This window comes from Harmonia axyridis, chromosome 1 (assembly GCF_914767665.1).
Source record: "Harmonia axyridis chromosome 1, icHarAxyr1.1, whole genome shotgun sequence".
In the NCBI taxonomy this organism is placed as follows: Eukaryota; Metazoa; Arthropoda; class Insecta; order Coleoptera; family Coccinellidae; genus Harmonia; species Harmonia axyridis.
Genome location: NC_059501.1, coordinates 50,962,539 through 50,987,961, shown reverse-complemented (window position 1 = coordinate 50,987,961; position 25,423 = coordinate 50,962,539). Strand labels below are relative to the sequence as shown.

Sequence of the window (25,423 nt, the reverse complement as noted above, 5' to 3'; positions counted from 1 at the left end):
CTGAAAGTACGCATTTTATAATAAAAAAAAAAACATTTTTTCGAAAATTGTTTTATTTCAATCCCTTCCTCAGAATTGAATTAATCGAAGAAGTTCATTGGAAAAACAACTATTGTTGATGTCTCTCATTGAATAGAAGAGGTCACTGCTCTTCGTTTTCAACCTTCAAATGTTCACTGGTCTACAATAGAAATCTAAGATCTGAGTGTACCTATTTATTTCTACCGAGCATCCTCTGACAACCAATCAGTGGAAGATGAAAAGAAACAGCAGAAGAATTGAGAAGAGAGAGAGATGACAATGAAAGTGTCGCAACATCTGCAATATACAAAATAAATGAATGAGGGGAAAGAAAAAGAAAGAACTAGGGTCCAGAAAGGCCGATCAGGTACTTATTGGCCTGTCAGGCTCCCAAACACAACTTAATCCTCACCGTCCACAAGATCTCTCAATAGCGCGCGAGCAACCGCTGAGGAAAGAGTGAACAGTGTGCTTTATCTCGATCGCAGTTACGAGAGTTATGTGTTAGTGTTTTGCGTGTCGTGAGGAATATTTAATCGACTCGACTATTCACTTGTGCTCTGTTGAACATCTCAAGGAATACTTTCTAATAACATGTAACTAGGCCTGGAAAACAAAAAAATCTAAGACGGTTCGTGTTATTTTATAATTACCTATTTTACTATACTTATGGTTTATTGTAATCTCTACAAAAATAACATTATTTTCACATCATATTAGATTATAATAATTATTTATGTAATATAGTCCTCTATTGATAATTGGCTTGCTAGGCAATACTTCTAGAGATATTTTTATTCACCGACCTAAAACTGTTATCCTGATAATTTTCATATGTGTCAAATGTTTCTAAAACATTTTGGTATTGACATTATCATTTATCACATGAAGAATAGAATCCCCGAACTCAGTTTTGCTAGAGTTAGTACCTACCTATTATATATTTATGAGATCTAAGTTTAACATGTCTTTGTTTTTGAACATCATTGAACGTACCTATTGATAATGTGGTAAGGTACAAAAATTGATATAACCCAACTGAAATTCAAGAATAAGAAGTGTGTATTCTGTATATGAGTTTTTTGTTTGGTAAAACTCCCTATACTCAGAATGCCGAACAATAGAAGGTCTCCATATAAATCTTGAAGCGCATTTGGTATATTATTCCAATAATAAATGAGTCAAGTAAAAAAAGATTTACTACCCCTGAAGTTTTCAGTTTACATTCTGGAGTGTAGAGCCGTAGAACCTAAAATAAAATTTAAAAAAATCCGTCCGTCCATCGTACGCCTTCTGCCATCTAGAGATCTAGAAATTATAGAAATTATTTGCATGAAATTTATCACAAAAATTACTAACCATAATAATAATAATAATAATAATAACTACTTTATTTCCCAAATTATCACATTAACATGACAAAGTTACGAAAATGGTCAAAATACAAAAATAACCTCCATACATAAGCTTATTGAAGAATCAAAGAAACGGACACAAGAGGCATAACTAAGTATTAACAAATTGCAAAAACTTAAAAATAAATTCATAAAGAATGCAACGAGTAACAAAAGTTTATCTTTTACAAAAATCAAAAAATTCTTCCATATTGTAAGGCTCACAATCAAGTATTAACTTATATACTAGCTTTTTAAATTCTTTATGTACACTTATTAGGTGCAAAGCTCTAGGTAAAGCATTGAACAACTTCAATGCAGCATACTCTGGATGTTTTTCAGTTAGCGATAGTGAATGTTTAGGGTAAAAATATGGTACTAGTCGTCTAGAGTTATTTGTATTCTTGTAGGAACTATAAAGATGTTGGTTTTTATCAAAAAACAAAAGTAATCTAAATATATACAGACCATAAATAGTCAGTATATTATTTTTCTTGAATATGCCTCTACAAGATTCCCTATATGCTAATCCAAACATATTCCTCAATATTCTTTTTTGTACAACGAAAATTGATCTTAGGTTAGTGCTTCCCCAGCAAATAATACCGTATGACATTATTGATTGTGCATTTGCATAATATATAATTTTGAGAATATTTTCACCTACTTGTTTTTTTACAACTTTTAAACTATAATCGACTGAGCACAGTCTCTTCAGGACATATTCTGTGTGTTCCTCCCATTTAAGCTGTGCATCCAACAATACACCCAAGAATTTGATACCACTGCTAAATTTTACTTCAACATCATTATAATGTAATCTTTGTGTGCAGCAATCCCGAGATCTAGGAGAAAACATTATGCATTCGGTTTTCTTGATGTTCAATGCTAGTTTATTGTGTGCAAACCATTGACTCACACAATTCAGAATCTCTTTGGTTGATTCGATTGACGAAGGTATATTGGCATTCTTTATCAAAATATTTGTATCATCCGCATACATTACTAGATGAGTTCGTGTAAAATCAAATACACCAGCAAAATCATTGATGTAAATAACGAATAAAAGGGGTCCAAGAATACTGCCCTGAGACACTCCCATCAGCAGTTGTCTCTCACCAGATACATATGTAGTGCCATCAATATTCAAAGTTGTTTTCTGCCTCCTACCACTCAAATAACTTCTTATCAGTTCGAGTTGATTATTCCTTATACCGCATTGTTCCATTTTACCTAGCAAAGTGGTGTGATCTACACAGTCAAAGGCTTTAGATAGATCGAGAAATAGACCTACTGGCACATAATAAAAGAGAACAAGGACAAATAAAAAAAATATCTCGGATTCTTATTTACACATACATGAAATTGAAAACTTATTTTATTCCTACAATGATGTTGAACACAATACTATTTACCGCTAGTATTAATAATTTTGGAGTTAGAAATTTTTGAATTGTTGATTCGTATTTCGAAACAATTAACCCCGGATTCAAATTCTGCCGTTGGAAAATCATTATTCATAATTATTTCATTTTTTTCTCATTGAAGGAGGAGTATTACAATTTTCTATAATTCAAGACAAAGCTGAGACTTCCTGGTTTACCTTTTTCTGGGTAGTTAAACATAAAAAATTAATAACATATATAATTCCACGTATGTACATTTCAATCCATTTATTCATTGACATTCATTGAGCCCATAATATGCAACATGCTGAAAATAACTTTCAATCAACACATTGGCTAGGTATACCTACATATAGCTCTGTTGAACTAACAATGTAAAAGTTTGATGCTGTATTTCTCCAATCTAATATTCATTATAGTATTAATTAGCCTAATTTTGTTTCAAAATACGTGTCTTGTGTTACATGCTCCTTCGCGCATTTAATATTTGCATAATTATATCCGGTAATTACTTTTTCTAATGAAACAAATATTCCTAGTTCTTCCATAAGGCAATTAATTACAAATATTTTTATAATCAGTTATATCATGATATTTAATATTTCACAATTCTAAAATTTAAAGGGGTAATGCTTTTTTGATTGAAAATCAGTTGTTCGACTGGTGGTTGACCAGTAGTGTGGTGAAATATTCAATTTTTCTGTTTAGATTATTTATATATGTAACCATTAACTTCACACCTATAAATATACTGTAATTTCGAAAAGAATTATAGGCATCTCCAGAAATTTCGGGGTTTTTATCACCAATATGAATTTCCAACATTTATATTGGTAAGCATTATGCCATTGGTACAGTTATTTCTTCCTTTTGTTAGAGATAATTTTCAACATTACAGTTTTCTATGGTATGGTATCTTTTCATTCTTAATGAAATTCCGTTGGCGAGAATGGCAAGGCTAGATTGATTGAAATCTTCTATTCTCTCTTAATTTTTCCCTTCTTTGAATCATTTTTACTAAAGTTACTGTATTGGTTCTTTGTTACGTTTTTATGGTTTCAGTGGATAGTGGATACCTATCTAATAGAATTCAATTATAACTTTGGAATACTTCAGTAATTTCTTTAATTTTTCTCATTTCAGAGTCGGTGAACAATCAAATCTATAAATTGCAATAAGTCATAGAGTGGCACCATCGCGCATCGTAAGAACAATTGTCAAGATTGATATTTATTATTTCGTTAAATGCGAGGTTAAATGTGTTTTTGAGAAGTTCTATCTTTCACCATAGTATAAGGAAGTATCCTTTCCTTATACTATGCTTTCACAATGGATTTGCTATATTCAACCATTCTCTTATTTTGTTAAACCATATATAAACGTTGAAAAATGTATTAGGTACATATTTTTTTCTTCCGAAAAATCACCAGCACTATTAAATGGACGGCTTTTATTAATAATTTTTGGTTCCTACAACAACCAAAACTTTTGCAGAAAAATGTTGTAGAACGTTATTAGTTAACCTTCAATTTCAAACGTTTATTATTGAAACTGAACAACAAACCATCCTCTCGTTGTATAATACGAAAATAAATTATATATTTGCAGATCCAAAGTAACGAGATTATGTCACCTGTAACAGTCCTTCTAATTATAAAGCTGTTGGAGTTTTTCGACCTCCAGCACGAAAATCCTATATTCAGATCTCCCGCTGGTTAACTTTACGTGTTGATCTTTTTCTTCACCGTTTTATTTTTTTGAATTTCGAACGTATTCGCTGTTCCGAGTTCGACATCCGAAATATATAGAATAAATTTTAGATGTCAACTCTAAAACTTGAAATGAGCGGAAACGGATATAATAAATTTCTGACGAAAACATTAAAATGTGTTTTTAATGGAGTTGCTCTGCTTGAAACGGATTACATTCAAAACTTTAGTTCCCATGTAGATATGTATGGTAGGTACCATTGGAGAGTTGTCAATTTTGGGATGATTTTTTCCAAATATTTTCTTGAAGTTATGGGATCTGTAGAACGCAAAAATCGAATGATGAAACTTGTTAATTTTTCCTTCGTCCGCCATTCAGATATTTTCCCAGAAACTATGAGATTTGGAAAAAATCTTATGTTATACCGGATAGGTCCTCCTAGGCAATAAAATCAAAGAATCAGAATAAGTTCACAAGCACATGAAATTTAAAATGTTTTTCACCGTACTGTTGAGGGCCGAAAGCCCGAAACGAGTGTCTACTCTTCTATTTTCTGCTTTTAAAATATTTTTCGATATTTTTCTCAGCACAGTTCTTACTCCCATCTCGACTCCCAAATCATCCAATTTTTGAATTCTCCTCTGTACATATACCAACAGGATACTTAATACGAGGAATAATATTGCAAACAAGCAGCGTCGAATCATGTTTATTCGAGTCCCGAGAGAAAATTATTTTTTTTAACTATAAAGCTTATCAGAATGCTGATTCTCCAAGAGAAGAAAATATTAAACCATGGTGTGGAATTTGCAGTGTTTTTTCTATTTGAAATATCTGGATCAGATTCAGATTATAATTTCAGAAAGAAACGTTTCAAATCTTCATAAAATCCCACATATTTTGTTTTGAAAAAAAACCGTTGGTAAAAATTTTTAAAAATCGAATCGAAAAAAATCTCTGAAAATTTCATAGTCAAAATTTTAAATGTTTATAATGTAAAACTTGAGAACTATTTGTGTGGAATTTGGTTTGAAAGGTTCCTATACTGTATCGATCTTTCAAGATCCAGAATCTCAAATATGAATTTTGAAGGTGATGATTTGTCAAATCAAAATATATTCATTTCTTGAAAACTGCACTTGGCAACATAATTCGGAATTAAAAACCCCAAGTTTGAATCGTGATAATTCGTTTTATGCATGAAATGTTTTTATCTATATATGGCACATTTCAAATCATCACTTATCAAAATATGAGGAATTGAAATTTTGATCACATTATTCATTTTAATGAATTATAATTCAAATTAGTCAACCCAAGTCACTGCAATTTCACAAAAAGGTTTGATAAAATTTCTCTTTCAAAGACCACTCGCTTATGGAACTAATCCATATTATTATACTACGAATATATCTGAATGTTTGTTACTTTTTTTCAATTAATTGGGTTATCCGATCGTCATCAAATTTACACACCTAACGGAGATAGTCATGAAGGCTGATGTTCGACTCAAAAATTTTCCCTAGAAGGATGAAAGGAGGTTGATTATTTAAAAATTTTAAGGAATTAATATTTGGTCATCTTATCAGGTGTTCAACGTACAAAGGAGTCGTCATCTTGAATAACTCAAAACTAACTATTTAGTTAGTATTGAGTTATTCAATGTCACTGCCTCGGCCACTGCATATATATGCAGTGGTCTCAAACTTCCTCCACTACTTAGCCCAAAACACCATTACTGTCTCATTGCAAACAATGCAAACTGCTGAAGAAGCTTCTTTCTTTTCAACACTAAAAACTACTAGCGTAAATATATGATAAAACTATGTTTTCGTTTGAACATTTCAAAACCTTTCAGTGTTCGAGAAATTTTAACATTTGATATAATGAAATTATGACCATAGGAATAGCTTATTTTACCTTATGTAAATTTCCACAAATTAAATTATTGTAATAAGAGGGTAAGAAAATGTTTGTTCACAAATTCACTATCGAGTTTACCATTCAATTTGTTTAGATCAGTTAGGAACATTGTATATTATAGCATTCCTCGTAGAATTCACTTATTAAATTTTTTATTCCTAAAATGTGAAAATTTTTAAGACATTGTGATTCATGGACATCCCCCTTTTTAAATGGTTTGATATTTACCATCTACATTTTAAGTTTATGTCGAAAATTTTGATTTTTTGTTATAATGCTTGATTGCGATGATCAATTAGATCGAAGACAATCTCTCGAGAAAAATGATTGTCTATTCAGAGATCAATACTTGACCGGATCTGCAGTTAAAATCTAATATTCTGTTTTTGGGGCACGATAACATGCCCTAAGAATGACACCTGAGGACTTGATCTATGCATGCGGCAATGTTCACAAACAACTACTAAATATTGCAAATGCAATACTTCGAAATTATTAATCACTAAAAATACGCATTGCATCATTGCGTTTCATGATCCTTTTTGAATATTAATAAGTATCAATTCCATTCCAATATGAGCCATCTTAATGTGGAGCTAGGAAAATGAAAATATAGTTTCCGCGAAAAAATGAATATTCAATTATGTTATTTTATTATTCATCCTGTTACCTGAATGATCTAATTCAGAACATATTATCTTCGATCCTTCCATATTTTTCTCAACAATTTCATTCTAAAATTTGAATCATAACGAAAGATTCTGAGCGTTTGTTCCCTGAACAAATTCATCATTCCTTAAAAATGTCTACTATTCAAATTTTCAACCCCAATTTTGTTTTCAATGTCCCATTCTGTTATTAGAACAGTAATTCCATGCAGAGAAAATCGAATAAAAAAAACGCCATGTTTCATATTGAAATTTTGCATATCCATGAAGAATAATAATTTCAAATTTCGTGTTCGCAGCCTCGTCAGAACCATAAAAATATTAGCAGAATATAGGAAAAAAGTTCAGGAACTTTTGAGCACTCGTCCATTAATACGCAAATTGCACCTTTGAATATACGTTTATACTGTTCTGTGGTCTCCACCATTACGCAGAAACAAGCCGTAGCTCAGAAGGTAATAATACTATTTAAGGAATAATGAGAAAATGTCAAATGATTTTCTTCATCAGTTAATTCCTCATTCTTAGCAAGAATGTTGTCTTTTCAGCATAATATGGTTATTTTTGAGTGCTCGTTTCCTGAACTGATTGCCCTATTTTTTCGATAATTATTACTGAATCCAAGAAGATTATTGAAAAATAAAAATACTCAACGTATTCATGATGACAGCTTTGAACTTCGTCCAAAATTTTGATTTTGTTGTAATATAACCATGAGAAATTCAAGCAGAAAAGCCCTGTCGTGAGGTCTTTGAGGGCTTGTTCTTCATTTTAAGATAATATGAAATTTTTACGATTCATTGACTTATTTCGAAGTGAAATCCATTGATATGAATTACCATTTCATCAACACTTCTTTTCATAATTACAATTAAAGCTTACCTTCAATTTAACATCATCGGATTGAAGCTTATCTCTCTACCAATAGCGATTTATTTGCATTTACTCTTTTTGATTTGGAACATGTTCAGTGTCACGTATACCTAAGCAAAATTCAAACAATCGAAAATCGCCAAATGCACTCCGGTAGGTAGTAGGTACGCATAGTTAAATGTTTGATAGTATAAACGTTTGGTGAATCTCGCACAGGATCTCGATTCAAATCAGTAAGTCCAATCTAGCATATGCAATTAGATAATAATCTGTTTGAATTTTCTATGGTTTTGACAACGTTTTCAAAATGAAATTCTGTTCGAACCTTGTAATTATTATTTTATACATTCACGCAAAATTTCTAACCGATCACATCTATTGTCAGGAAATATTGGTCTTTCTTTTCCAATGTTTTTATTGAATTTTCTACGTTATGCTAATGTGATCGGATTGAAATTTTGACGAAGCTTGAAAATATTATTTCATATGTAGGTACATTGAGAACTGAAATTTTTAATCTCTAATATAAAAATCGAGCTTTCTTCAAATCGGAGAATTTTAATACTACAATAAATATAATTCAGCCACAGGGTGACTCATTTCAAAAGATCCTCTGAGTCAAATTCCTAGATAAACATAATTTTTATTTTCTATTTGTCGTATGATCCAATTTGATACAGATATTCGGACCGGGCAGTATTCCATTTCACCATCTTTCAAATGCTTGCTCATGTAAAAACGTGAAATAATCGGGAAATCAATCTTTCGCGTTCTATAAGTCCGATATTTCATTAAAAATTTGGTATGAATATTCAGGTTGGGATATTGAATATTCTGAAGGAATTTCAGCCTTTTTTATGCGGTGATCGTATTTTTATTCCTATGAAGTTTCGAGTCAGACGTTCTCTCATTTATCTAGGTTAAATACCCCTCAAGATTTCTTCCTCCTTGTCGCTTGGTTTGGACAGTATTAGATTGTCTACGTATAACATATAAGAACTTAAAGTCAATCTCCCGAGTTGGTGTTTGATTTGAGTTGAGATCACTAGAATACTTTATTCGAATTCTTCTGACTTCTATGATCAAGTTCTTATTTACTTTGTATGAATTGCTCAACTCTCTACTTCTGTCCTTGTTTAAAGCTTTCATCAGGCTCAAAAAAAATATTTTCGATGATTTGCTTGATAGTGATAGTACTAGATGTGATTTTCTGTGCTTCTACGTTCAATGAATCCATTAGTTGTGATCCATCTAGGGATTTCTCCACAAATTCTCTTACTCGCTGTTCCATTACAAGTTCATAAGTCTTCAATGCAGTACTCACCAGAGTTATTCCTCAGAAATTACCGTTGTACTAATTACTACTCAATTTCTGTGAATAGGAGCAGGTGTATGCACGGTTTTCTAAGTTCGAGTATCTATTGGATGTTTCTGGAAAACTGGGCCTATTTGGAATCTGAAAATTGTGATTATGACTGAATCGATGTTCTCTACTAAGCTAAAGTATTTTTGCGGCCCAAGAAGCTTAGGTATTTGTCAACAAAACGCCGTCGGAATATTAGTCGATTTGTGTCTGTATCAACAAGTTATTCTCGATTGACCATGATTTTGAAGTCGAAGACTAGCATGGCGGTGGAAGAGAGAATGTTTTCGAAAATGCAGAATTGGAGGCATTACTTGATTAAGACTCGTGTCAAATGTAACAAAGAATTGGCAGGATCATTGGGAGTGACGCAACAAGACATTTCAAAACGCCTGAAAGTCATGAGAATGATCCAGAAACAAGTGGATTGGGTGCCGTACGAGATGCGTTTGTTTGCTTGTGAACAGCAGCTTGCAAAGCGAAGACGAAAGGGATTTCCACGTCGCATCATAACTGAAGACAAAACATGGGTTCATTACGATAATCCTAAGCGCAGAAAATCATAGAGATATCCAGGTAATGCTTCCAGGTCGACGGCCAAACCGAATATTCACAGTTCCAAGGTCATACTCAGTATTTGGTAGGACCAGCTCGGTGTAGTATAACATGAGTTTTTGAAACCGACTGAAACAATCACAGGCGATCGTTATCGAATGCAATTAATGCGTTTGAGCCGATCATTGAAAGACCAATGGCCACAATACAACGAGAGACATGATAAAGTAATTTTACAGCATGACAATGCTAAACCCCATATGGTCGAGACATACTTGGAAACGTTGAAATGGGAAGTCCTACCCCACCCGCTGTATTCTTCAGACGTTGCTCTATCAATTGTGTCGATCAGTGGCACACGGCCTGGCTGACTAGCACTTCCTGCCTTATGAGGAATTACAAAAAATTGTATCGATTCGTGGATCATCTTCAAAAGATAACTAGTTTTTTCAATGCAGGATTCATACACTGCCCGAAAGATGGGAGAAAGTATTGGCCAGCGATAGAAAATACTTTGAATAACCAGTTTTTTAGAATAAACCTTCGAATTTCGGCAAGAAACGGCGATAGCAGAGTTGTAAGCCTGTAGGTATCTATACTCATAAAGTGAACGAAAATAATTTTTCTGAAATGAAATTTTATTTCTTATTTTTTCTCTGATATGAATGATCTTCAATTCTATCTGATTTTTTGTTTCAACTGCTTCATTAGCCCGAATAGTTTTCAAGATATCGATAGATTTATTTTCAATATCCTATGCGTGAACCGCATTTCCGAAGGACCTAAAAGAATGTGGAAACGTCCTGACTCCTGAAACTTTTGAATTTAAGAAATATCCTCATAGGGTATTTCAAATATTGTATTGAAAATTGTGAAAAATATTTGACTTTACCTGTTTCTCAATCAGAACATTTTTTTCAATGATTGCATTGGATTATGCTAGGAATAGTAATATAAACCTTAAATCGAAGTTCTTCAATATGGTCTGAAATGTATTATGCGAGTGTAAATTTTGAAATCTGAGGCCCAAAATTTTGTTCATTCGAAAATGATCACTAAAAAGTTCATTAAATCATGTTTCTGCACTCATATAGTTGGTTGTTGATTCTTGAATGCTAATGGGAAAATAGGAGCTAGGTAAATCTAGATAAAAACTTCATAACGTAATCAAACACAACATATCTATTTTTGTATTTTAATTTCGATAGGTTGATTTATTCATTCGGAACTTTTATTTCTTCCATTCCAATGACATGAATAACAGAACTGCCATAAAAAACTCACAACATTGCAGTTCTATATCTCCGAAAACTAATCAATACTTTGTGATATGAAATAAATACTTCACATATTGTATTCACAATAAAAAATTTAATTCATTGTTTGAAATATCTGAATCTTATAATGCATAACAATAACTGTCATAAGTATTAGTGAGTAGGAAACATGATTGAAAAGTATAGCTTCATAATACAATTTACTTTGTATATTAGTCGTAATCTCCATGCAGCTCATATCCGTACATTGTGAATCAAATGATGAATGAATCTATTTAAAGTTATCAACTAACTCCTTCATGTCAAAATGTTGCTGAAGCTTAATTTACAATAGTATGAAAAAGAATGTTTACTATTGACATTAATTGGTACAGAAGTAAATATCTAGACGATATTATCGTTTTGATGTCCATTCACATATCGTGAGTAACTTTATAGTGTTTTTGAACCCTTTTACTCCAATGTCATCTATTTTTGAATTCTCTTCGAATGTCATGATATTCTGATATATGAATAGCGGCAGACTTGATAGGATGATGCACAAAACTCTTTTTATAGTAGGAGAGCTAGAGGCCGATTTAACTAAACAGTACACATACTGTAGGAAATACGTTACCAATCCAGTTCAGATGTGTTCAGAATGTGGTGCCCTATTTCATATCAGCTGTGTGAAAGGCGTAAAAGCCCGGGTCGTTATGAAAGATGATAAAATGTTATGTTCTGAATACCTGAACGATTACTCCGACAACTCTGATTCTGATAGAATAATCATCAATATCCTATTCGAGAGCCTGTTCAATGAATAATTTGTGTGTAAGCAAGATGACGATCTTACATCGTTGAAGGCAACACATTTTGTCTCCAAGGGCGCAATTAGTGCATAAATTAACGGACACTCAAAAACTCCTCACTTTTTTTGATATTCTACTTGAATTTTCTGTTCCGACTCCGCTAATATTGCGAAATTTGACACGAGGATATGAACGAAAAAGTGGAGAGATACTCACTGTCAGAATAATAAAAACTCCAATATTTTCATCTACAAAAAATAATCAAGAAATTGTTATTTGTTTTACCAGGAAGTAAAGAAGTAGATTGACGCGATTGATAGTTCATACTTTTCATAGCCGAGCGTAGCGAAAATCATTTTTGGGCACATATTATATTCTGTTTTCTCCCTTTTCATGAGTCATTGATTGTAACTTATTATTTATAAGCCTGAAGAAGGCCTAATATAGGCCGAAACGTTGTGAAGGAATAGAATAGATATTTTGTTTCCTGAATCAGATATTTCCCAACTTCAAATATTACTTGAAACGAGATTTTTTTACAATATTATTTTTGAATTTTATAAAGTTCTGATATGATGATCAGGTTTAAATCCTAAAATTATCATTTTTTTATCTTCATTCAAAATCAATCCGATGGAATTTTTTCGATATTATTCTTCAATTTACTCTGGTTCTGGTGACACAATCAACATCAGATGCATGGTGCTTAAAATCTTCATTTCAAATCTAAATGCTACATTTTAAACGAATCTGTTGTTTTGAAAATATCATGGAAGCAAAATACCTTGTCGGAATTTGCTCATTAACGAACCTAACCGCGGCGTTGGAGATCAGAACCATCCATGAAAATTTCAAATTTCTAGGTCCTTCCGTTCCAAGAGTAGGTATTCGCTAACAGTTATTTGAGACTATTCCTTGCTCAACATTCGAAAATTATAGACATTCTTACAAAATAAAAAATTATAGAATGATCGATTTGCAGAACGATCTCTCAAAAACAGTCAGGAATTTGAATGAGTTATATGTCTATTACATATTAAAATATCCAAATTATTCAGGGGTAGATTGAAATATAATGTCAAAATATTAATATAGCAGAGTATGATGTGATTTTGACAACTAAAATATGCCTTGATTCCTCGATCGGCGATGTCGAATAACAATTGTTTAATTACTATGATATTAAAAAGGAAATGTCTCATCTTTGGTGTTTGAAGGAAAGTGGAGGTGGGGTATGTTGAATAATAATGTTGAAGACTTGTTCGTTTCAGTTAATGGTAAACCTTGCATAATCCTTGAAACTGTTTCTATACTCCCAATTTCATGTTCTCAAAGCAGATTTCAGATTTATAAGAATCGTTGTGCCACCATAGAGCATGTTTCAGGTGATGTTGAGATTGAGCGAATTTTCATAGTTGGAGATAATAATTTGGGGAATGTCGATAGGAATGAAATGATGCCTTCTTAGGTGGCGTTTCTGACTATTGCGCTCTTGGTATTAGTGATTCTCTTAATTTTAACTACTTGCACTAGGAAAATTCAATAAAGAATGTGCATTGTCGTATGTAAGACCTTGTCATCTCTAGTGATTCCAATATAATTGCTGAACCTGCTATGGATGTTCTCTGTCGATTGAACATTTACCATTCTGCACTATGTTTACTCATTTTGTTGGCCAATTATACTAACAACTAACAAAGAAACTGCAACACCTAGAAGCAGCTGTTTAAATCTAAATTTTCTTTTGATAAAACAGAGATAGCAAGGAGTGAAGGGTTTACTATTTTTTTGATAAATTTGTTAATAATGGGTTTGTCCACCTTTATTATCTATATTATTATTTTTAAGAAATAATTAATGAATATTCATTCAGAAAACGGCATATTTTTCCAATCGTTTTTCAAATATAAACTCTCTTTTGAGAAATCTTCTATAAAAAGTTGGTTAATCGTTTGATATATACTCTAATCCAAAAGAAAATGTTATTAATAAATTTGAATTTATATGAAATAATCATAAACTTTCCTTTGACATTCTGTTTATTTTTCAGGTATGTGGTGGATCGTGATATCAGTGACCGTGATAGCAGGAGCAGTGGACGCTATGACATGCGAAGAAGCAAGAATGAAATGCGCTTACAGGGTTGGCTGCGGTAGAGCTCTGCAAATGTACGCCTTAGACTGTTCCACAGTTCTGCAAGGGCCGCAACCTGCACATTGCCCAGAGCTCTGCCAACATTCCCTTCTCGCGCTTCTATCTACGGAAGAAGGAGAGAATCTGATGACGGTGAGAATGCTCAGTTTTTCATTTACGATCTTCCTTCTAGACTCCACACAATTGTCTTCTCCACTAGATATTTACTAATATTTTAATATTTCTCTTCACACATATATACAGGATTAATCGACAGTGTTCGATCGGTGGATGAATCGATAAATTTTTGGCTAAGAGTATAATTCGAATTTTGGCGGAATGTTCTCTACTTTGCGCATAAGCAAATTAATTAAATTATTTTCGGTGATACATGATTATGTGAAAATTTCTTTCACGATCTCTGAAGTGTGGTTTTGTTGTTAACCTATGTATTTGATTGAAGAGGCTCTTTTTTGGGAATTTGAAATTTAGTTTACCCAATTTCTGCTCTTCTGTAATTAATCTTTGGATCTTTCGTGATAGGTTGGTTCTCGGGTTGGCATCAACTTGTCTTTCCAGCTGGTCATTTGAACATTGACATGCTTTTCCAAAAATCTTCTTTAATCTTCTCTTCAGGTAATCTGTGACAGTTTTCCATTATAAGACTCTGTGGATTTATTGCTTTCTTACGACGACATATCGATTGCAGCTCTTAACAATTTATTTTCTGACACTTATATCTTTATATGGCTTTAGCTAGATCCATGCTAATCATCCGTTTGTCTGTTGAAATACTGCAATTGACTTGATCATTCTTAGCTTCGTATTTGTACTTTATCTAGTGTTACACCTAGGCATTTGATTTCATTACCCCATTTAATCACTTCATAAATCCTTAGATTTGAGTTGATTTCTAGTATACTTTTCAATAGGCGAATAGTCTTACTCAAGGTGCAATTTATTTGAATCTTCCACTTATCATTCTGCAAAATGTCGTCGAACAAGAAAGTAGGTGTGAGCGAGTCTCTTCAAGTTATTATTCCCGAATGTGGTTATTGCAAGCGTACAATTGTGAAAAATAGTGCAAAGTGTAACATTTGTACTGAAGTATACCAACCTAGTTGTGCTAATTAAGCAAAAAGTGTTGTTATGAAGATATAACAGCTTCAGGAGATATATAGATTCTACTGATTTGTCCCCAATGACTGACAGTACAAATAAAAATATTAATAGTGAGTCCAACCTTCAGAAACTCTTCCTTAAAATAATCCATGAATTAAAAGTGAAAATTTCACTTCTCATGGAAAACAATTTACTGTTAAAATTCAAGATTTTCACTCTTGAATCAGAAATCATTAATAAAAATGATTCGTAATCTCACCACAAAAAAAGATGTCAACATAAATGCAAACATGCAAGTAGAATAAGTAGATAAACCGAAATTTCATAAAAATGTGAATATTAGCGTGTCAGAGGATACCACAAGTGTTGAATCTAGCGATGTTGAAAATGTTGGGGCTACTTCAACTGCCGGTCCTGTTCGGTCTGTTGTATTATAACCAGAAGAAAATCTGCTGGGGCGATGACTTTCAGCGCTCCCCTCAATAATGATGAACGTCGAACATCAGATACACCAACAAATTCAGCAAAAATCAATGAAAATAAAGAAATGGACTAGAATGTTGTTTCACGAAAGAAGTCAAATCGAAAACGAAATAGTAGATACGCTGGTCATGGGTACTAGCTCTGTGGAATCAGAATTTAAATTTTAGGGCATCCCACGTATCAAATTTAAAACCAGAACTTACTGCTGAAAATCTACAAAATTATCTCAGTAAAAATTTCAACAGCGTTAAATGTGAAAAACTAGTTTCGAGATATCCTGAGAGTTACTGTTCATGCAAGGTTCTCTTGTTGTCCAGTTCTGAGTTAAAGCCACCGACGGATCGAATTGGCCGAATAGGGCTAGTGTTCACCGTTTTTTTCGGCCGAAGCCCGTGAAGCAACCTCTCTATAAAACTAGAATATTGAGCCTAGAATGAAAAAAAAAATTAAAAGAAATGCATTTGCACGAAATTTTGTAACGATCGCTCGTTCATGGGCCAATTGTACACTTCACCACATTACAGTGCATCCCATTTTGGGTGAGACTGCCAGGTTTCTCGCTTGTTATTTAAGATAGAGCCTTGCGGTTTTCACGTTCCTTTCCTACTTTTTCGTGAAACTCAAGTTGGTCTAATCAGATTTTTCATAACTGATTCCGTTCAAGAGATACAGGGCGATTTTGGAAATTGATACTTTTCGGACCCCTCCTTTATCTCCGAAGTTATTAGAAATAATGCTGAGGTAAAAACTACGTCTGAATCAGAATTCTGCGTAGAATCCAGTGGCGTACTCAATTTTTTTTTTCGGGGTATGGTTTCGAAGATTCAACACAAACCTATATTTTTTTTAATGGAACACCCTATATATCATTACTTCGTTGAATTCGTTATTTTTTTCCCTTCAAAATGATGTATGATACTATATAGGTAGAATGGTCAGAAATGTTAAAAAAACACTAAAACATCAAATAATGATGATTTTTTGTTAATGAGCAATGGATTTCCCATATGAAAAAAAGATTCAATTGTATAATTTTAATTTGTGATTTTTATAAATGGTAGAGTAAGCAAACAAAGATAATACACTAATCACTAACATGGAAAACAAAACGTAGGTAGGTACCTACCTAATAGCAACAAATAAATAATACAAAAATTCATAAACATTGCATGATATCTTACAGTTTAAACTGTTCAAATTACTGTCCATTTTCCTCTAATACATAATTGACAAAACTTTTCAATACGCCTGAGTGCATTCAATATTATAAAAGGGCAGTTTTGTAAATCCTGGAAAACTGCCTCTCTTGATGCACGAAGTTCTTCGAGACTGTTATGTCTTTTACTGTAGTATATTATATGTATTAGGGAAAATGGACAGCAATTTGAACAGTTTAATCTGTAAGATATTATGCAATGTTTATGAATTTTTTTATTATTCATTTGTTGCTATTAGATAGGTACCTACGTTTTGTTTTTCGTATTAGTGATGAGTGTATTATATTTGTTTGCTTACTCTACTATTTATAAAAATCACAAATTAAAATTATCCAATTAATCCTTTTTTTCATATGGCAAATCCATTGCTCATTAACAAAAAATCATCATTATTTGATGTTTTAGTGTTTTTTTAACATTTCTGACCATCCTACCCATATAGTGTCATACATCATTTTGAAGGGAAAAAAATAACGAATTCAACGAAGTAATGATATATAGGGTGTTCCATTGAAAAAAATATAGGTTTATGTTGAATCTTCAAAACCATACCCCGAAAAAAAAAATTGAGTACGCCACTGGATTCTACGCAAAATTCTGATTCAGACGTAGTTTTTATCTCAGCATTATTTCCAATAACTTCGGAGATAAAGGAGGGGTCTGAAAAGTATCAATTTCCAAAATCGCCCTGTATCTCTTGAACGGAAACAGTTATGAAAAATCTGATTAGACCAACTTGAGTTTCACGAAAAAGTAGGACAGGAACGTGAAAACCGCAAGGCTCTATCTTAAATAACAAGCGAGAAACCTGGCAGTCTCACCCAAAATGGGATGCACTGTACATACTCTGTAATTTTGTAATGACAGAGGTGAGTCTTTGACTCGTTTATATACAGGGTCCGGGAAAATGTGGGAAATCTCTCGGATTCAGATAAAACATAAAAAAATAAGATGACAAGTTTCCATCATTTTTTTTTCCTAGCGGCCCTCCCTACGGAGATGCGCCCTCCTAAATGACGTCTCTAAAAATCCATTATCTGGAATAAATTTCAAACTACTTAATGTAATTTGAAGAATATTCGATATGATGAACAGTTGTAACTAGTAAGGTCCTCTTGAAATACAGCCTTAAATTTAAATTAGCTCTTTTAGTTTACCAAGATCGAACCAGGTTGTTAACTTCTTCTTCTGTGCCAAAACTGCATAGTTGAAAATCTTTGTGATTTTGTCGGATTCAATAATATAAACTAGAACTTTTTTGTTCCTTGAATAACTTTCGTATCACACTTTGTTACCGTTAATTATAATTCATGGTTCTTTTTAACAGAAAAAAAATATTATTCCTTTGTTATTTTGTTTTTCGAAAACGGTTCATTTGATCGATGATAAACAGGACCTTTTTTTAACTTAATGTTCAAGCTATCCAAATTTGTTTTTTTCTACTCTTTATCATACAGAATTTCAAGAGGTCCTTACTAGTTACTACTGTTCATCATATCGAATATTCTTCAAATTATATTAAATAGTTTGAAATTTATTCCACTAAAATGGATTTCCAGTGACATCATTTAGGAGGCCGTATCTCCGTAGGGAAGGCCGCTATGAAAAAAATGATGGGAACTTTTCATCTTATTTTTTTATGTTTTATTTGAATCCGAGAGATTTCCCACATTTTTCCAGATACCCTGTATATTTATTAACAGTAGATTCTTTAGGTCAAAAAGAAAACAAGTGAATATTCTGCTTCTTTCAACTCACTGAATTGCTTTTTCATTTGTTTTCACATCGAAAGAATTATGGCAGCTTTGAAAGTATGTCAATCATATGATACAGGGTGAGTTGATCGATTAGCAAATCTATAGGAGTAGGAGTAGGAGTCCGCTCTAGCGTTTCTGCTACCCTGGCAAAAATACAAGTCGAAGCCCTTGCAGGTTTGAGGTTTTATACTAAGCAAAAGCGGAGGGTTGATAAGTGAATTTGTATTCAGAGATTCAGTGTGGAAAATCTCATGATTTTTTCATGAAAAGTATTTTCACGAAATTAAATTAGAGAATATAAGTAATAATAAAAGAAATCTTATAATTAAGGCATAAAAAATTTGAAGGGCATACACTATTCATGTGCTCTACTGCATTCTAATGAATGAATGATGAGCTGTATCAATTGAATTTAACTTTCAGAATTATTCTGCTGACTTTCGAATATGAAACGCTGTTGGACATTCCGTTTTTTTTCAAGATGATTCAATAAAACAATCGGATGAACCATTATTCAAATGCGCTTAGACCCAACACTAAGTAAAAAAACAAACGAATACATGTTGCAGACATTCTTGATGAAAAGTATTTAAGATTAGTGAATTTGATAGAAACAATCATATGTGGAATTTGTTAATATTAATGGAAAATTATCAAATACATTCTCCTATGAATCCAGATTTCTCGGAAAAAGTAAAAAATTTCGCCCTTCAATACTTGCCGCCCTTCTAGAGAGGGTCCTGCGGTTTTAGCAGGTTTTTTTTCCTTAAAATTATTGATCAAAACAAGTAAAACAATCGGATGATGCCGATGAACCATTGTGTTGAATAATACATTATTTTAGCAATTCAGATTTATCGAAAAACATTGAAAATGATTCCCTCCAATAAGCGGGTTTGCCGGCCTCTAAGGCGGGCCCTGAATCACTTAAAATGTTTTTCAGTATATTGTAGTTGTATGTTTCAATGTAAGTTTGAATGAACTGAAAAAGAATACAGCAATGTGGGCTAAGAATATAGTAATGTGGGTTCTTCAGATCTCGTTGTCATTTCATAACAAGACTATTTTGTAAAAATTTCTTCAAACATGGGTTCGGAAGAGACCTGAATTCATCAAAAAAAAAATGTTATACTTGACATTTTGTTAGTGAGATATTGGCTAAATTGGACTATTATGCGAGAGGGGAATCATAACCAGTTGAACCATATCGACGTTTCGGACATTTATTATCTTAAATTTACATCTAAAATATTGAGGTTATCCTTAATCATGACTTAATTCAATTAAGATGCTGTTTATGTCACTCATAAAAGTGATAATGTTGTAGGTGTAATATCTGATATTAATTAACTCTAACTAACCGATCGCTAGTCTAACTGTCTTTCAAAATATCTCTCAAGTTTCACAAAATTTTTCATCACAATCAAAATTCAATCCTATGTCATACATAGGATGGATATGAAAAATCCTTCCAGTTACTGTAGAAGTAGAATTGCTTTATTCAAAAATTAGAAGAACTATTAAGATTCATATCAACTGAGTTTACACTCCAACAGATTCAATCGAAGATTAATTCAAACGTAGTACTTTCCTTCCATGGTTGCATGATGTGTAGGTACTGGTAGATCTTGATTTCCGTTTCCGTAATGAGGTGTATAATATAAATAATTCAAAACCCTCTACAGCTATTGAATTTGAAAGGAAATATATATAATTCTGGTTTTAGGTTGAATTTAAAGAGAATCGTATTGAAATCCCAAAACAATAATTCTTTTCTATTTCAATGGAAACAGAATTGAAGTGGTATAAAAAATGAACTAGTGGAACTGAAAATCTGTCAGATATGGCATTGACTGTACTAAAATTTTGCGATAAGTCCATATATCCGAAAGTTTACTTGGCACTAAATTGTATCCCTCCAATGCCTGCGAGTGTGGCGAGCTCTAAAAGAAGATTGTCAACTTCGAAAACTTGGCTCAGATCAACAATGGGTCAGGAAAGATGGGCAGGTCGTTTGGACTTATTTATCCATAAGGAAATTTAACTCGATATTGATTCTGTGATAGAAATGTTTGCCAATATGAAGAGGAGATTGTTGAAATTGGTATTATAAAAAACGCACTATATTACGAGGAAATGAGTTTATTTCCTTTCAACAACAATTTTTGCTTTTAAGTTATTAGTTTGTGGGCATGTTATAGTATTTGAGTTTCTTCAGTTTATTATAATCACAAATGACTTAAATTTTTTTATGCGAAATAAAATTTTTGGTGTCTTTGAAATATTCCTTGTTGTTTTATTTTTGATTGAATAATTGACTTGTTTCTTCAAAAAAAAAATATCTACGCTTTTGGTAATCATTCATAAATTGGTGCTCCTCTTCCAACGAATCTAACTATATTTTTTTTTTTTTCAGTGCGAATGCAGCGATGAATTCTGCGCAGATCAGAAACGTCGCACAGAGGTCTGCAAACCAATGGTTATGAGTCAAGCAAAAGAGCAAGTGCTGCCTTGTAGGGTCGCCCAGTGGATATGCGCCGCAGATGCCGAGTGTTCTATGGCTCTAGAATACTACAACCAATATTGTCGTTCGATGTTCCATGGAAAAAAGTGTACTTTGCGGTGTCATAATTCAATATCCATATTGATGAGACAAGAAAAAGCTGCAAAACTTACAAATTGTAAATGCGACGGATCCGAAGAGTACGATTGTCGCGCTATCCAAAAAAACATGCAGAGACTCTGTTTCCGTAAGCACAAACGACCTCGTCATCGTTTTAAAAATGAAAGTTCTATTATAGTACATCACCATGTTGACAATAATCATAAGGAGAAAACAGTGACTAAGCACAGGAAGACAACGACTATTTCTCCTATAGTGGTCGTGAGTGAAAAACCAAACCATTCAATGTGCTTTAACATCAACTTCTTTGTCTTATCTTTGAGTATTCTTGTTGTTTTCATGACGTGACATAGTAGTTGAAATGTTTAGAGAATTATTTAATTCATGATGGTTCCTTATTGTAACTAACCAAGGGTGAATGAGCCGGGTACAAATATTTATTAAACAGTTATATCGAGCCAAGGGTATTAGAAAATAGTTGAATATTTGAGTACTTATCTCTTTGCATTGAGTAAGTCTTTCTTCTAAGAATTATCTGTGATATAATTTCGAAAATTCAAAACTTGAGTTCTCAAATTGTCTATTCTTGCGGTTGACTGAAAATCGATCAATACAGAATTTTGTGAATTCATTCTTCATCATTTCATCCCTGTAAATAAATCTTATCAATCCAATTATACCGGGTGATTCAAAAGTACTCTGACAAACAACAGGAGGTGAATATGTCCGGAAACGCTTCGTTTACAAAATACGAGGTGTTGAAGTTTTATTTTTATTTAATTTTTTTTTCAATAACTTTCGTAATACTGCCCTTAATTAAACGAAAATTGATATTGAGAGGTTTTTTGTGGTGTCGAATTCGAACCTGATGTTATTATTGCTCTCATTCGTAGGGGCCACCTATACCTCTTTTTCTTTTATGAAGATCCATAACTTTTTTAAGCGTAACTTCTAGTACCTTTTTCAGTAAAATAATCAATTTCTCTATCATCTACATAAAAAAGCTTCACAAGTCGCTATTGGCAACCGTTTTCTAGATATTTGGACTTGAAAATTTCAAGCCTAATAATCGATGCGTGTTGAAGTTATTACCATTATTTTGCTTTTTTCACAAGAATGCTTGGGAAATGAATTTGACGTTAAAGTGAGTTGATTTTTTTGTTTTATAGGGGTCGCCACCTACCGTATCACTGTTTCCTCGATTGAAGAGGTCATTACTTTTGGATACGTCCATGTAAGACTTTAACACCTTGAATCTTGGAAACGAACATTTATTCATTTGGACAATTCGCATTAGAATATTTTGAGGAGTCGCCTCCTGAAGTTTGTACAACTACTTTTGAATCACCCTTTAGATCTTATCCATTTTCGAATCAAACAAAATAATCGCATAACTCGCCGGTATCTGGCTAAAAATAATAGATGTATATAATGAGATTTCTCCTAAGTTCACATTACTTCATTCCTATCCATGTCAACTTTAAGGTACTCAACAGATACATACCCGATGTCTCTTTGAAAACAAGCAATGGCCTATAACTTCCAAACTACGAAAAGTATTCCAAAATTCTTGAAAGGATTTCGATGTTAACGAGGGAATTTGAAATGAGGTTGATTTAATCCCTAACCTTGCAGATCCATTTATTTATATGTATATAAAAATGAACCTACCTAGCCCACAGATCTACTTTTTATTTTAAAATTTCATGAAAAACATAATATTATTCAATTTCAGAACCTATATTTTCACAAACCACGCACAGTGAAACCAAAAGAGATCTTACGCTTATCTTCGACCGAAACTCTATATACTTATCAAAATTGGATGAGAATTGAAGAGGTTGAAATTAGATGCAGATAGAGAGATAGAAAACCATAAATATCTTGATTGGTTGAAAATGAAATTTAGGAGCGAATATTTGAAATCTGATATCAAAAAATTTTGAAAATCGCTCATAATAAGGCTTCACTTCAATTTCGGTTGTCAATATTTATTGTTTAATGGAAACCGAAAGACCACACGATTATCATGTGTGAGTTGGCCAATATGAACTTTATCATTTTAAATGGAACACCCAGTATATTATTGGATATCCTGCAACGATTTTGCACGCTTCAATTCATGTTACGCTATTAGAATTTTCGAAGGCACGGTAATTTATCAATTCATCGAATGTCATTGGTCGGGATGCGGATGTGCATATCTAGAGAAGGGAACAGAGAGAATTTTCTGAAGGATTTGCAATAATTTTCGCGATTTCAGGAAAGATACATAACTTGTTTTAGATTTCAGCCATAACTAGTTTAATTTGAGATTTAGATTTTAATTTATCGGCGACAATTACAGAGAATCTTCTATACAACATGTTCCTAATGTGGAGGTACAAAGGAAAATAAGAGTTTTCTTAAAAAAAAAAAAAAATATGCAAACGCTTTGTTTTCGAGATATAGGATGTTTTTTGTAGTGGTACTTTTTTCTGATGGTTATACCCGTTTATACAATCTTCATTCATCTTCGCTACAGATGATTAATGAGTACCAAAATCTATAAATAATTAATTCATTATAGATTACTAGCTGGATATTTTTGATAATTTGGATTTTCCTGAGGATTAAGTACTTGGGAATTGTTTGGAATTTTCTATTCGAAATTGATAGCAGATAAGATAAAACTATAAGAAATCAAAAAGTGTAGTTCTGGACCGAAGTTTCTCTTTACATTTTTCTGAACTACCAGTCGTCCACCAAAAAATAGTTCTGGAGGAAAGAAGCGGGTACTGTTCCAGAAAAAACATCACCCTGTAGATTTGAATTCAAAATTAGCATTTCGCATGATGAAAACTTCAAATTGGAATATATATACCAGATTTTAGTTAAATATCTTGTGAAGGGAAAGTAATATGAGAAAAAAATTAAACTTGAACACCATGTATCTCGAAAACAAAGCGTTTGTGAGACCATGTTTATAGGACTTTTTTCCTTTATCAGGAATATGAGAGATTCCTGATAATTTCAAGGAAAATTTGCTACGTACCTCAAATTTATAATTTCATTTGTATCTATCTTGGGAGTATTTTAATGAGGAAAATGGAAGACAAATCGAAGATTACATTACGAACTGAAATTTTCCTCCTCTAACTACCCGGCGAAGACAATGATGATAATCGAAAAAAGGCCTCCCATACATACTAATTCCACCTTTCGCAGTTCCGTTTAAGCCGAAACAGCGCTCCCATTTAGCAAGAACCGCAAGACACCTTTTTGAGGAAAATCGATTTGTTCTTCAAGTTGAAGAATATTTATAAAAGAGCATCGTAACATCCCGTTTTCACCACAACGGTTTCGAGAATATCTTTTGTGGTTGTATATTTATAAAGCCCTTTGCTCGTTTTCAAATTGATACCCAATATATTCTTGTGAGACATGCGAATAACATCATTTCGCTTCTCTCTGTAATTTACTGTGGGGATGATTTGAAATAAAGGAATTTATTATTATTATAATAGATATATAAATGCCACACTCACACCTATTTGACTTTTTTAAACTTGGGCTTACAATTATCAGATATGCCGATAAATAGAGAGGGTTTCATTAAAAAATAAATTAAAACTATAAATTTTCTTCAATTCCCCCTTTATTTTTGTGAAATATATTGCATAATACTATTTTCTATGTAATATTATAACAGTACCAAAGAATGATCTTCAAGGGTATGTTCCTCCTTCGAAATTCAAGACACAAATATTTTCTCTCGTTTTTCATCAATTTCTATTCGCTCCTCATTTATAATTGTCACATTCCAGTTACAAGTTATTCAACTTGAGTACATATATAAGATCCTATGGAAATGTAAAAGATCTGAATTTTCATTATAAAAAACTGTTTCTTCTTTATGTAAAATATCTTCTGAGTATGTGAAATCATATCTACCTCGTATATAAAATGCAGTATTTATTAATTTATCGCTTTTTTCTTTTAATTCATATAATATAGCAACAATTTTTTGAATTATTAGCTTGTTTATGATGGAAGGCACATATAATTTTGAATTGAAATGGAAAGGTTATGGACCATTTCGATTCAAATTGTTTCAATAGTTTTGAG

The 25,423-nt window shown here is 32.5% G+C and overlaps 1 protein-coding gene across 2 annotated transcripts; it reads left to right on the top strand.

Moving 5' to 3' along the window:
- Positions 1-432: 432 nt before the first annotated feature.
- LOC123686618 (growth arrest-specific protein 1-like) lies at positions 433-25,423 on the top strand. 2 transcript variants are annotated; one of them, XM_045626853.1, is made up of 3 exons: positions 433-652; positions 14,032-14,267; positions 21,110-25,423. In XM_045626853.1, exons 2-3 carry the CDS (start codon positions 14,034-14,036, stop codon positions 21,662-21,664), a joined length of 789 nt encoding a protein of 262 aa, XP_045482809.1. In that variant the 5' UTR covers positions 433-652; positions 14,032-14,033; the 3' UTR covers positions 21,665-25,423. The 2 variants fall into 2 exon arrangements, with proteins under 2 accessions (XP_045482809.1, XP_045482812.1); XM_045626856.1 differs by lacking the exon at positions 433-652 and adding an exon at positions 8,119-8,228.